Here is a 13,268-nt window from a genome sequence, read left to right on the forward strand (position 1 = left end):
TCGTGGATGTATCCTTTGCCTTCAATCCCTTGACACTGCTGTTGCCCTTCCACCCTTGTTGGAATTGGAGGAAAAATGAGAACCCTTTGTACCCATTACCTAAAACCTTTTGTATTCTGTTAAAACTTGTTTGCATTTAGTGTGGGCTCTGAGAGAAGATTGCAGTGCTTTGAATCAGTCTGAAATTTGCATCAGTGCCACCTTTTCTGTGGGGCTGATGAGCACTGTGTTCCACTGTGGCTGGGCTCGGTGAGCTGCCTGGTGAAGGTTGATCACTCTAAAAGTAGCTTTTATTCCAACCTTGGAGCTGCCATTGCAATTTCAAACTCTGTCGGACTTAGTGTGGATGGGATGAGTGGAAAAAATGCAATATAATATGTATTCCAACAGGTTTTGATGAGACCATACATCTTTTGATCTCTGGTATTTATGCCTGAAGGCTGACTTGGGAGGAGTAAGATGTTACTAGAGAAATGTTAAACAATGAAACTTTGGAAGGGAACATTTTAGGCTGAATTAGTCTAAAATTGGACCTAATAAAGACGTATTGGCGAATGCACAAGTCAGTGAGGTGTGCTCTCTCCGTTGGTTTCCTTCTCAGGCTTCTTGGGGCGCTTATACATGAGCAGCAAGGCTGCTCCAATGCACTGTAATTACAGCGTGTCGGAGGAGATTCGATGAATCAAGTCTGGTGGAGCATGATAATTATGGTGCTCCAGCAGACTCCAGCATCACACGTAGCAGCGTCTGCATGCTGAGAAATGGTGGCGGGGGCGCTTTTAGCTGAAGTGTCGGTGAAAGCGGCCCTGCTGCTTTTTCAGTTTTTCAGTGCAGGGACGCTGATACACACAGTGCTCCAGGCGCTGTAATTAGAATAGCTCTTGGAGCCACTCTGATTAAAGTGCCACCCCCCACTCCCAGAGCACATGTAGAAACGCCCCTTGTGATCTGGCTATTGTATAAACTAAACAGTTTGTGCTGCTTACAATGGATCGAGCTGGCTCCTGTCTAATTTTCCTACTGTTGATCCTTTTCTTTCTTCCCTCTCCTCCCCCCGCCCTTAACCAATCTCTGTTTACTGTCTGTCCTTGGTATATGGGATTATTTGAAAGGCATAAAGCATACTGTAGACACTGCCCTGGATAAGAATTAATATACCAGGTGCACACCTTCTGGACTGATCGGTTTTTCTCTAGAACACAATAGCACACTGTTTTTTTGTTGCTCTCAGGGCTATTTCTCTGGCTTTTTTATATGTTAGGCAGGCAGGTGACCTAGTTAGGAGGTTACATGCATGTTCTTGCATGCCTGCTGCTGCTTTGAATGTTTTGATGTTTCTGGTAGAAATCCAGGCTCAGACCTTGATGCTTGGTCCCATCGCAGGTTTCAGGGCTTGGTGTGAGTCAGTTCTTTTAGATTTGTGTGAGTGTGTGTGTGTTTTCTACTGCTCTTAAATGATCACACCTGTGTAATAGGCTTTTTTTTTCTCTTTCCCCACTTTCTTTCCACTTCATGTGTGTTTGGGAGCCTGTCTCTGCCCTTGAAGATCCTTAGGGTATTGTCTACATGACCTCCCCTTGGGCCCCTAATCTACACTTGCAAACTAAATCTCACACACTGTCTTCTGCTGGGTGCCCCAGAGACCAGCGTTAAGACAAAGTCCAGCGTGTGACCCATGGCCAGCTGTGATGAGTCCTAGGAAAGCCTAGCAGTGGCACTGGGGGAGGTACTTGGATTATTTGGAACTGGGAATCCAAGCCACCTGCTCTGCTTACCTGCTGGTGCCTTCCAGAGACAGCAAGTGGATGGGGCTTGTGGTGTAGGGGTAGACCCTGGGTCCAGGGAAAGCAACCTAGGCCTACCCTTAGTGTGTGTGTGGTGCCCAGGGTGTGCTACCAATGTCGGATGGAGAGAATTGAATGACTTCACTCTCTATTTATTTATTTTATTTCATGTAAATGGTGTGATAGTGCTGCTTGAAGCATTACACGGAGCTGTTGAGATGCTGTGAAATGGGTGCGCAACTCGGGAGCTATTGGGGACCACTCACGAGTCACGTTTGTCAGCGGAGGACTGGGTAGGTGCCTTTTCCCAAGTACTAGGACACTGCTATTACCCTGGCAATGTGTGTGTGGCCTGCAGGCTACATGTTTTGCGCCCATGCTGGAGGCTTCATGGTGTAATAAATAAATGAAACAGCTGCATGCCAGCTTGGGTTTTTAAATCTCTGCCTAGCATCAGACTTCCCCATGTGTTGTGTTTTCTTTGGCGAAGGAGACATACCGAAAGGACAGAAAAGTGCAAGAAAAATACCGTTCAGTGTTGTGCAGGGTCCAGAGACCAGAGTGCAGCAAACACCCTTGGGTGGGGATGCCAAAATCTGTTGATTTTTGTATTCCAGCTGCTAAGCAGCAATCTGCTTTGTTGAACATGTCTACTAGTAGTGTTGGGGCAGGGAGCTTGGAGCCCCTGGATGCCTCCCTCAGTTATTCAGAGCCTTATCTTGGAGAACTAAAGCCCCTGCACACCTTTGCTTTCATCTGTGGCTCCTGCATGGTCCAGGGAACTCTGACAGGTTTAACTTGTGTCAGATGTGACTGTGAATGGATGTTTGCCGATGGTTACTCATTGCTGCTACGATAGCATGAACTTGCATTGTGTCAATTGGGGTGTATTTAGCAGATTTGTTTGATCTTTGGCTTTGGCTTTCCTGAGCCCTCCCACAATTCTGCACCCTGCTCTGCACCAGTCGGGGGCCAAATGCCAAAGTGGGGTGCAAATTCTGTATCAACAGCTGGCTCTAATTGGTGTAACTTATGCCTCAAGGGGCCCGGAGATGGAGTATGAAAGTATAGAGGATTCCCTTAATAGCCATCTTCCGGCACCCTCCTTTGAGTTGTTCCTCTTTGCTACACTCCTCCAGTCCTGTAGTGTGTCAGTTATGTCATGTCACACACCACCTCTGCATTTCAGCTTCTGGGTGGTGTCTTCTTCTTCCACCCAATATCAGACCCTGAAGAGCTTGAACTAGAGTTAGACCAGGATCTGGTCCAGTCAGGAAATTCGGATGGTCCTATCTTAGGAGAAAATAAAACAATTAGACAATGCATATATTTAACAAAAAGGTGGATGAATGTCAATGAGCCACAGGTGGTAAATGAAGTGACAGCTCTTAATGCTAGGTGTGCATGTATGGGGGGTGGGGAGTATACAGGGACTAAGCTAAGTCTTGCCAGTTGATCTGGAAGTAGCCTGTTGCTTATGAAAGCTCACGCATTTCTGGATGAGTAGCTCTATATAAGGTGTCACCAACCCTGCTTTCTTCCTGACTTCAGACCAACTACCCCTCTCTAATAAGTAACATTGCCTTTTGTGTTTGCAGGATTCACTATGGCCTGTCTTAATTTTAGGACTGTGCATGGGGATGCAGCAGCTCCTGGGAGAGTTCATTTCTCAGAATAAGGAAAAACAAACAGGCTTTCAGGGATGGCCTCTCTGTGGTCACTTCTAGGCAGAAGAGCATCAAGAAATGCATCCCAATTGAAGCTGATGAATTGGCATTGCCTTGCTGTACTGCTTGCACAGATCAGCCCACCTTTTGGTTTCTGCTGATCCCTATGTCTTTTCTCATTCAGTCACATCAGGGGGTGGTCACTGTAGTGGCAACATCCAGGTCTCCCTGTTGGTGACCCTGTTCTTGGTCTCCATTCCTGGGCCCGTCGGGGTGCATGGCCTGTGCTGCTAGGAGAGGCGAAATCAGGCCATCCGAGCACACGATCAGTGAGTGGTCTTCCGCTGTTCACAAGTGAAAATGCATTCACTCTTGTATCACTGCGTCTTCTTTCCTGTGTCCAGTGTCTCATTTAAATAATCCCTGCTGAGAAGTTCGCCAGTAGGTTAAGCAATGTCATGTGTAGCAACATTTTTCACATTGTAACCGTATGCTGCCTATAAAAAGATTGTTTTCTCCTCTTCCCTGTACCTCCTGCCTGTGTAGGACTAAAGTTACTTCCCCTTTCCAAAATAATCAATTCTGAACCCAGCACTCACTGCAGTTGATGGCAGCCTTTCTATTAACATTGGCGGGCTTTGGAGCTGGTCTGGACGTTCTTGGAGATGCTGGGTAGGAGATCCAGTTTAGTGATTGACCCAAAGTATTTACCCGGTTTGGGGATTCTCTACAGAACATTTGCTGAGTATTAGACCATGGCATATAAGGGTACACAAGCCCATGCAAGTGGCTGGGCTTGCAGGATTCACTATGGCCCTGTCTTAATCATAGGACTATGCGTGAGGATGCAGCAACTACTTCTTCATAGCTCTTGTGTGATTAGTTTAGTCTGCTGTTCTTGCTCTTTTCTAATGTGGTAGTATGCAACTAATGGAAGGAAAGCTACTGAGTTAATTCAGCTGAACCTGTCTGAGGGCGTAAGAATGCTTTACCCTTCGGCAGTGCCTTCTCATGAGGGGGTTTCAGGTTATTGTTGTGGTAGGGCCTAGCAGTGCGACACACAGACCCCATTATGCTACGTCCTGTATAAGCACAGGACAGTAAGACCGTCCCTGTCTGAAACAGCAAAGAGGCCAACATGAATTTTTAACCTTATAGATTATGCTAGGGAGCCCCTTATTCCCCCAGATGAATTGGCTAACTCCACAAAACCCTGCTGGTTTCTGTAAGGCTACTTACCTGGGTAAGAGATCTCCAGGCAGATTAAGGTCTGCACTACGTGACTGCTGATGTTGTAGGCTCTTAGAGGCAGGGCTTCTGCTACTCCATGTGAGTGCAGTTCCTAATGCAGCGTGCCTCCAGTTTTGGTTAGTCTCGGCTTTTCTGTAATAAGAATATTTCCATTATTCCAGAAGGCACAGGGAGGTTGTGATCACAAACTGGCGAACCAGGGAGGGGAAAAGAGCCCTTATACCTGGCTGATCTCTGCTCAGCAAGTGTACGACAGGAGCCACAGTACTGCAGCTCCTGGTGTTACACACTAGTGGAAAGCCAGTGTTAGTGGGGTCCAGAATTGGGCCCCTGGTCTCCTGACTTCCAGGTGGGGGCTCTAGTCGACAGAGCTTTTCTCTCTTTGCATGCCTACTGCTTTTCCCTGTGCGTTCTGTATGATATGTTTCTCGTCCTGTTCGGAGAGATGAGGTGCGCTCTAATTGCTACTGAAACCAGTAGGAATCTTTCTACTGACTTCTGTGGAGTCGGACCTGACCCTTACAACAAATAAACAGATCCCAGTTGAACTTTTTTGAAGCTGTTCCTTTACCCGCTGTTTGTAGGCAAACAGTATTTGTTTTTGTTTTACAGTAGAAAGAACTGACTTAGTTTTAGGCCTTCTGTTTGGAAGTCCATCTGTTTACTGACCCATTCCAGGAAGGCCATGGTCATTGGTGTGATGCGCCATCTCTTGGCAAGACGTTGTTTTTGGGATAGGGAACGTAAATGGAGCATTTTTCAAATAACATTAGCCCTGCATTGGGAGAGGAGAGTGGAGCGTCTCTGTGCACATCTTGGGGGTCCAGTCTTGTCCTCATGTTTTACCAGGTTGTGAGTAGGTCCTGATTTCAGTACTAATGAAGAAGCAGTTTGGTGGCTGAGGGGAAGAGTTGGGTGTCAAGAGACTTTATGTTTGGCTTTGCCACTGCCATAATCATGGGCAAACCCCTGACCCCTCTGTGCCTCTGGTTTTCTGTCCATAAAGCAGAGCAATGCCAGGCTATGGTGGGAATGACTTCCTTGTCAAATGGCTCAAGATCTGGTGAAAGATGCTGTGTAGAAAGCAGCTCATTGGCTTGACCTGGGTAATGTTTTCTCTCTTCCCACTCCCATCTGTTGAGTGAATGAGTGGAGGGTCAGCCTGGTTGTATATAGGGACAGTTTCTCTTTGTATTGTGGAGTTGTTGCACAGGATTATCATTAGATGGGCATCTTTGTGCTATATGCTAAAGACAGAGGAATTAAATACAGAAAATTCAGTAAGATTTGGGTGACTCCCTTCAGATCCTTTGAAAACCCCACACTTTTCCCAGCTCTCTGGAAAAATGCTTTCCCTCTTTCTGTGGCTGGCTGGAACAAAGCCATTGCTTTCTACAGTGCTGTATTGTGTATCTTGGATTAAGCTTATCTGGCACTGGGGGTGAGGGTTATCTCCATGCCGTAGAAAGGAGATCTGTGGTTGTAGATCTTCCTCTGACACAACACATGACAATCCTGAGCTGTAGCCAACACCCCTGAATGCATTCTCATACCTACAATGGGAAATGATATTAATCATTAGCCTGGCAGGAGGGCATGATGAATATTGAATTGATTTATCTAGATTAACAACTGTATCTTCTTCATTCCCTTTTCTTGTAAAACATGCCATTCCCAGAACACATACATATCCTTTCCATCATTCCCACATATGCAAAACATGCATCCACTTTCCATCGTTTCCTCTCCCTCCTAGCCCTAAGAACCTGAGAATTGCCACTGACTGGGTCAGACCATAGGTCCACCTTGCCCAGCATGCTGTAGTTTCACTGGGTAGTGTCCACTGCCTCCTTGGACTCGTTTGAGGGCTAGCGGGCACTGTCCAGTGTGCTTTGCTCGTCGCCCCCCTCGGTGCACCGGTTCTGAACCTTTGACCCTCTCCCCACAATTTCTGTCCCAGTTTTGTTATCATTTGTCTCTGGAAATCCGCGTCCGCTTTCCCAGGGGCCTCCCTTACTGAGGGAGGCTTTTATTTTTACTTGGTGGGTACTGGGCCACGATCCCTTGACGTGGCAAATAGGCCTTTATCACAGGGGCAGAGAGTGGATACTGGAAGGGAGAGTAAACTGGGTATGGCCAGGGCTGTTTTGTTCCCCTCTGACTGTTCATGTTATACTTCATCCTTTGGTCCTTTTTTTTTTTTAAACCTAATGTCCCCTTTGTTTTCTTCTTTTACAAAATGTTATTGAATTGCCACCCTTGAAACTTTCCATCCAGCCTTCCATGGTCAGCTGGTCTATACTGGGGGTGTCAAAGACATGGCCTGTAGGTAAGTCTGTGGGGCTTTGGGAGGGGCCAGGAATTCAGAAGTTGTCGGCAGTCCCTCGAAGTCGAGGATGACATCCATCAGGGTTGATGGGTACTCAGGTGACTGAGGAGTCCAATTCTGGATGCACACACTCTTTGGCAATGGGGGAATGTTGTTGTGCATGGGGTGGGATTCACAGCCCCGGGTTGGTCTCCTTCTCTTTCCTCCACCACCGCCGTTCCGCCTCAGTAGCAAGTCGTTGGACCTCACAGTGGTGCGTGCCTTGGTGGACCAGGTGGCACCACACCAAACAGTCAGCAGCTTGCTCCTCCCAGCCATTGGTATTGATACCTCCGTGATTGAGGGCGACCTTGAGTGTGTCTTTGTACTGTTTCCTTTGGCCACTCTTTGAGCGTTGGCCAACGGAGAGTTGGGAAAGGAGAATCTGGCAAGGGAGGCGGTTCTCGGACATCCAGACACAGTGGCCTGTCCATCGGAGTTGGTTTCTCAAGAGCAAGGCTTTGAGGCTGGTGGATGCAGCTTCATGGAGGACGCTCACACTGGTCTGGCGGCCCTCCCATTTGATCCCCAGGATTCGGCGCAAGCACTGCTGGTGAAAGCTCTCGAGGGTCTTAATGTGGTGTTGGTAGACAGTCCAGGTTTCACTGCAGTAGAGGAGTGTGGTCAGCACGACAGCCTTGTAAACCAGGCCCAGGTTTACCAGTAGGGCAAAAGGGATTTGGACCCACCATCAAAATCCAGGGTGTAGAGCCCTGTTGGGGACACGTTTCAGCTGCAGGGGGTGAGTCATGGCTACATGAAACTCTCTGACGCGGCCACTTGCTCCACCACCAAAAGTGGGTCCATATTCAACCTCTGAAGAGCCATGTGGCCAAGATCCAGCCTGGGAGGCCAGGTAGGTATGACACCCTTGATATATGCTACATTTGTCTGTGCTATGATGTTGCACCCACGTGCATTGTATGATTCTTGGGAGGGAGTTGGGAATGTTGTGCTTGTTCTGGGACATTCAGCTTTCTGTACGGACCTGTGGATACTCGTTCTCTGAGCAGCCTTTCCTTTTCTGCTATTTTGTCTCATTCCTCTATTCACATAAGGGTTGTTCTTTCCTCCCATCCTTCCCATCAGTGACTGTACCAGATTCGGTCTACAATATATATCACTCTCTTCATTCCTCCAAACCCACATTTCATATAAGAAAGATCACACTTCTCCAGGACTGTCTGGCCTTGGTCCTCCCCATGCCTTTCTGCCTTGGTGCATGCACTGTTACGACATTTCTGATGTTATCTTCTTCCATGATCTGAAAGGTTTGATCCAGCTCAGCCCTGGGCACCTTTGAGGTGAAGCTGTCCCCTTTCCCTGTCCACCTTCCTTTTTCTACTTTTGTTGTGGACGCCTGCATGTCAAAAAAATACATTGTGACACCAATTCGAATATGTCGTGACACCTGTTCGTTCTCTAACTTCTAGGACTTTGGCAGCACAAAATCCATCACCTCAAGGTGTGACTACATAGAAAACCTGATTGCGAATGGCTGCGCGGGAGCGATTGAGAGTCCCCAGAGCAGCATTAACATAGTGAAGAACAATTCGCTCAGCAGTAAGGGCTCCAGTTTGACCCACTCGGACGTTACTCAGATGATGCCTCAGAAGGTCTCCTTGAACCTACGCCCTGGTGAGTGTGTAGCGACTTGGGCTTTTCTTCTGGCAACTTGTGTGTGGGAAAAACCGACAGAGTTGAGATATCTCATGATCATATTATTAAAGACGTGCAAGGCAGCTGCAGAGCCATACTGTACCCTACTGATTTCAGTCTGTCTGTGTTGTGAATCTCAAAACGGGAGCGTTAGTACTTCTTTTCATTTGAGAGGGTGCTGTAGTTACGTTCAACTTATCTCAGTTCTTTTATAAACCATTTTGTAAATGCTAATCTTAGCCCTTTGTAAATATTGAAAGGGAGCCCCTCAGCTCTAAAAAAATCAGTCATTTAACAAATGGCTTTGGATTCTACACCAGGTTTGACAATAGTTTTATGAGGAGTTTAGATTATGCATTTGTATGTGGTTTGGATAGGGATAATCCTAGCTCAGGCATGGGGTTGGACTATATGACCTCTGAAGGTCTCTTCCAGCCCTACTTCTATGACCAACCTTCACAAGTTTTGGTGGCATTATAATCACAATATCTTAAACCCAACTTAAACCACCACCGCCAACACAACGCATCTTATTGCTCTATTGCCGGGTAGATATTTAGAACAATGGATACTTCAGGACCAGACATCAATTACTGACGTGGGGGAATGGGCTCTGTCACTTAGAGCCGGGAGCATGTTCATAGCCCATTATCATTCCTCTAAGCCATCAATTCCTCTGAAATATCTAATTAAAAAGGGAGACTTTCATAAGTAAAAGAGCCAGGATTGACCTATGGAAGCATGGTTGTTATAAAAAGCTTTCTGGAGAAGGGGGGCAAAAATAAGATTTAGTGTGGGTTCAGAATTCTTGCAAAAATATTTGGCAGGATTCTTGCAAAAATATTAAGAAGAAAAAGGCTCTTTATGGCAAAGAGAAGCAAAGAGAAAAGCCTGATTCATAGAAGGAAAACGTGTGTGTGTCTGGGTTTTGTGTGTTTTCCCTTTTTTCTTTTTTCACTACAGATCTTGCACGCACACTGAACAATGAAAAATGTCTCTTTATATCCATAACGGGACAGACTGTGCTGCTCTTGGTGGTGTGCTATACCGATGCTTATTGAAGGGGTCCATCAATTTTTGCAAAATACAGTCCTTAATTTTATGAAGGAGAAGGTAGGGCAGTGTGGCACCTTTTATAGACCAGTCTATAAATTGCCACACTTCTGCCTAACTTTAGATGAATATAGTTTACCCCTCTCTATTTATGAAATAGTTAGGAATCTAAATAACATCTATGAAGCAGTATTTCCAAACTCAATATTGAAAATTGTGCATCAGACCTCAAAATATCATTGGTCTGGCTTCTAAATCATAAGCGTGCTGTGTGTGTGCGTTCTGTCTTTTGTTTTTCTTTAAATCCCCTTTCCTCCATTCTTGCATATGTGTGTGCATGAAGCCACAGCCTGTAATGCACATGCATCATGCTCCTCCCTGGCTCTTCAGAGGAAGGCTGCCTTTGCCCTCCCCTTGTTGTATGTTGGATAGTTTTCCTTCAGCAAAAGAGCAGCTCTGATTTTGATATATGTCAGTGGTTCTCAACCAGGGTGCTGCAGGATTCTTTCAAGGGTGCCAGGGGTGCCACCCAATATTTGCATTGTTAGGTATGCATTCACCTATTCGTGATTTGCAAGATAAGCCCAGAGATTCTAAATAGTAATCCATGGTGTCCAAAGCAGTCTGGGTTTTTTCGTGGGGGGATGATTCTGAGTACTTTGCAAGAGAAGAAATGCTCTATTACTTTTCTAAGGTAAAAGAATGAGTGAAAGCTAAGAGCTGGCATTTTCTAAGAGGTGCCTTGAGTCTAAAAAGGTTGAAAGCCACTAAGAAGTTTGTTAAAGCAATTGGTGGCAGAAAATACTGAATCAGCATGCTGAGTGTTGTTCTCAAACCCTGACTCCTTAGGACTCTCCCTATCATGAAACTTGTTGTAACCAGCAAATTCCATAGCTGCTTGGTAAAGCAGTGTTACGTGGATTGAAACATTTTCAAGTTTAACTATTTTGTTGGTTCAGGGTAAAGAGATGTTAGAGGATTCCCACAGGAAGACCTGTTTTAAGCTACTGGTCAGTCACCTTTGTGGTGAAAAAAGAGCAGCTCTCTGGCTTACCAGATGTTTTCTATACTCACAATGGAGGACAATCGTCAGCAACTAAACTGCAGCACTGCAATAAACCCAGGCTATGTTCAGGTCAAGATGCAAGATCCACAGTCTAGAGAGGACATTTGATTCTGGGAGAGAGGAGAAGAGGGAAACTGGGTTGGGTGGTGGGGAAATGAGCAGTTAAAAACACACCCCTTGGAAAGAAGAGGCAGTGGCAATGCTATTGCCCTTTAGAGCAGGGGTGGGCAAAATGCAGCCTGGGGGCCGGATGTGGCCCTCCAGGCCATTCTATCTGGCTCGTGGGGCCCCTAAAAAATTTAGAAAATTAATATTTATCTGCCCCTGGCTGCCTGTCATACGGCCCTTGATGGCTTGCCAAAATTCAGTAAGTGGCCCTCTGCCCGAAATAATTGCCCGCCCCTGCTTTAGAGTCTGGTCAGTACTTCCTTGAAATGACTTGGCTCTTAAGGGTGGCAGGTAGATGTGCTACACACATAGTGCACTATGTGTCCAGGTTGTTTGGGCTTGTGATTTACTCAGGAGAACAATAGAAACCACTCTTCTAAGTAGAGAATAAGAGTGAGACTGTGTGCTTGGAGGCAGAGCCAGTGGGAGGGGTGACAACAAATTACTTTAAGCCACCTTTTGCATCTTTTCAGCTCTGTGTCGGTCAGCGCTGGGACGAGAGGTTACAGTAGCTCTGCCTGGGCTGCTTGTGCCAGCTCTGTAGTGCAGAACTGCTTAGATTCCCAGTACTTCTCAGCACTGCAGGAACCCCCTTCTGCCTGTGATCTACCTGCTATTTAGGCCAGCGTAGTGCTGTCTACACAGTGTCTGGGCCAGGAGAATTTTCCTCCATCCTGCCTGTACGCTGACCTACTGGTATCCTGAATCCACTGCTGGGAGGAAACCTGGCTATTTGTACTGGGATCTTTCAGTTTTGTTGTTTCTTACTTGTTGGACAGGAGCTCACCACTGTATCTAGGTCTAACAATTTCCTAAATGCTTGGAAACACTCCCGCCCCCCTTCCCCCACCCATTTACATTGTGTGTTCATCCTTAAGCTTAGAATAAGCTTTGAGGAGGCTTTTGTTTTATGGTGGCACAATAAATATGGAACAGGTAGGAGACTGGGTTGTTTTTAATGGAATTTTGCATGTGACCTCAATTTTTATATTCCATCAGGGAATATTACACAAGGGTCTCAGTAGTTTGAAGATGGATCGGTATTTTGGCTGGTGATGCCTTTCCTGTATTTCAGACCAGCAACTTGGAGTGGAACAATCATTATCCATTGGCCTTGCCCAACACTGTTTCACCTAGATCTTTCTGATTGTCTAGTTATAATGGTCTGGTTTCTAATGGTCTAGCTATAAGCCAGACCTTCAAACCTCTATACCTAAAGGTAGGCTTCTGTGTCCTTAGAAAGATTCATAACTCACTTGGTGTAGCTCCATTGACTTCAATGGAGAGACAGGATTTATGGCCCTGTAATAGATCAAAATCAGACCTGCTGTTTTAAATACACTGTGGTTAAAATTGTCTCTACCTACAAAGAACCTTGGCTGGATAAGAGGAATGTAAGTTGTGGAGATGGAATTAATGACAAAAAAAAATCATGTTATATTGGCCACTTAACCCTAAGCATCAAGAAAAAAAAGAAATAAGCACTTGTGAAGGAAGCCTGAAAAAGCCCCTCTCCCAAAAAAGTCACCATGTGCTAAGCAAGCAAGGCACATACTGATCGCCTTCTCCAGCTTCATGTGTAAATCTTTCTTCCCACTCTTACAGCAGTGACTCAGATTTAATTCCTGAGTTTGCATCATAATATTGGGTAACAGGAATCTGTGCACCGTGGCCCAGCTCTACCCCACCCCGGCTGCGGCAAAAGGGAGCAGTGCAGGACACAGCCCCTCCTTCCGAGGCTCCTGGCGGAGGCCAGCGAACCAGATAGGATCAATTAGCAGGCCGGGTATGGCCCACAGGCCATATTTCACCCACTCCTGGGTTAGTCCCATCTAGGCAGATGAAATAAGTAGCATGTGTAGATGTTGCTGCAAAAAAGAGGGTTTCTCAGCATTGCTGCAGTACACATGTTCTACAACACAGATCCTGCAAACACTTACATACTAAATTTGCACCTTGTAACTTGGTTTTGGTGAAACTGCTCACAGGGTGTGAATTTTAGGCACTTTTATAAGTTTGCAGGAGCCTGGCATTGGAAGAAGCCTTTTCCTTGTGCTAAAAACTTATAATGCTTTTTGGGTATAATTCTGACTTTACAGAAATCTGTGTTAAGAACACCCCTGATTTCAACAGAATGAACATTTCATCATTTAGCCAGAGTTCATTTGCTTTGCTAGGAAGAGAGAAGAGTTGTATATGAGAACAGCTCTTTGTGCTTCTTTTAGTAACCTGAAAAAAGAAACCTGCTTGTT

General features: G+C 45.9%; 1 protein-coding gene across 1 annotated transcript in view; it reads left to right on the forward strand.

Annotated features, from left to right (window-relative positions):
• ITGB5 (integrin subunit beta 5) overlaps positions 1 to 13,268 on the forward strand; it is a 151,084-nt gene that overhangs the window by 26,311 nt on the left and 111,505 nt on the right. The window contains exon 3 of the mRNA XM_019522562.1: positions 8,504 to 8,708. Within this exon, the coding sequence (XP_019378107.1) occupies positions 8,672 to 8,708 (37 nt within the window). The 5' untranslated portion in view covers positions 8,504 to 8,671. The remainder of the gene's footprint in view (positions 1 to 8,503; positions 8,709 to 13,268) is intronic.

The sequence above is a fragment of the Gavialis gangeticus genome, unplaced genomic scaffold (assembly GCF_001723915.1).
Source record: "Gavialis gangeticus isolate Ggan-Ray unplaced genomic scaffold, GavGan_comp1, whole genome shotgun sequence".
Taxonomy (NCBI): domain Eukaryota; kingdom Metazoa; phylum Chordata; order Crocodylia; family Gavialidae; genus Gavialis; species Gavialis gangeticus.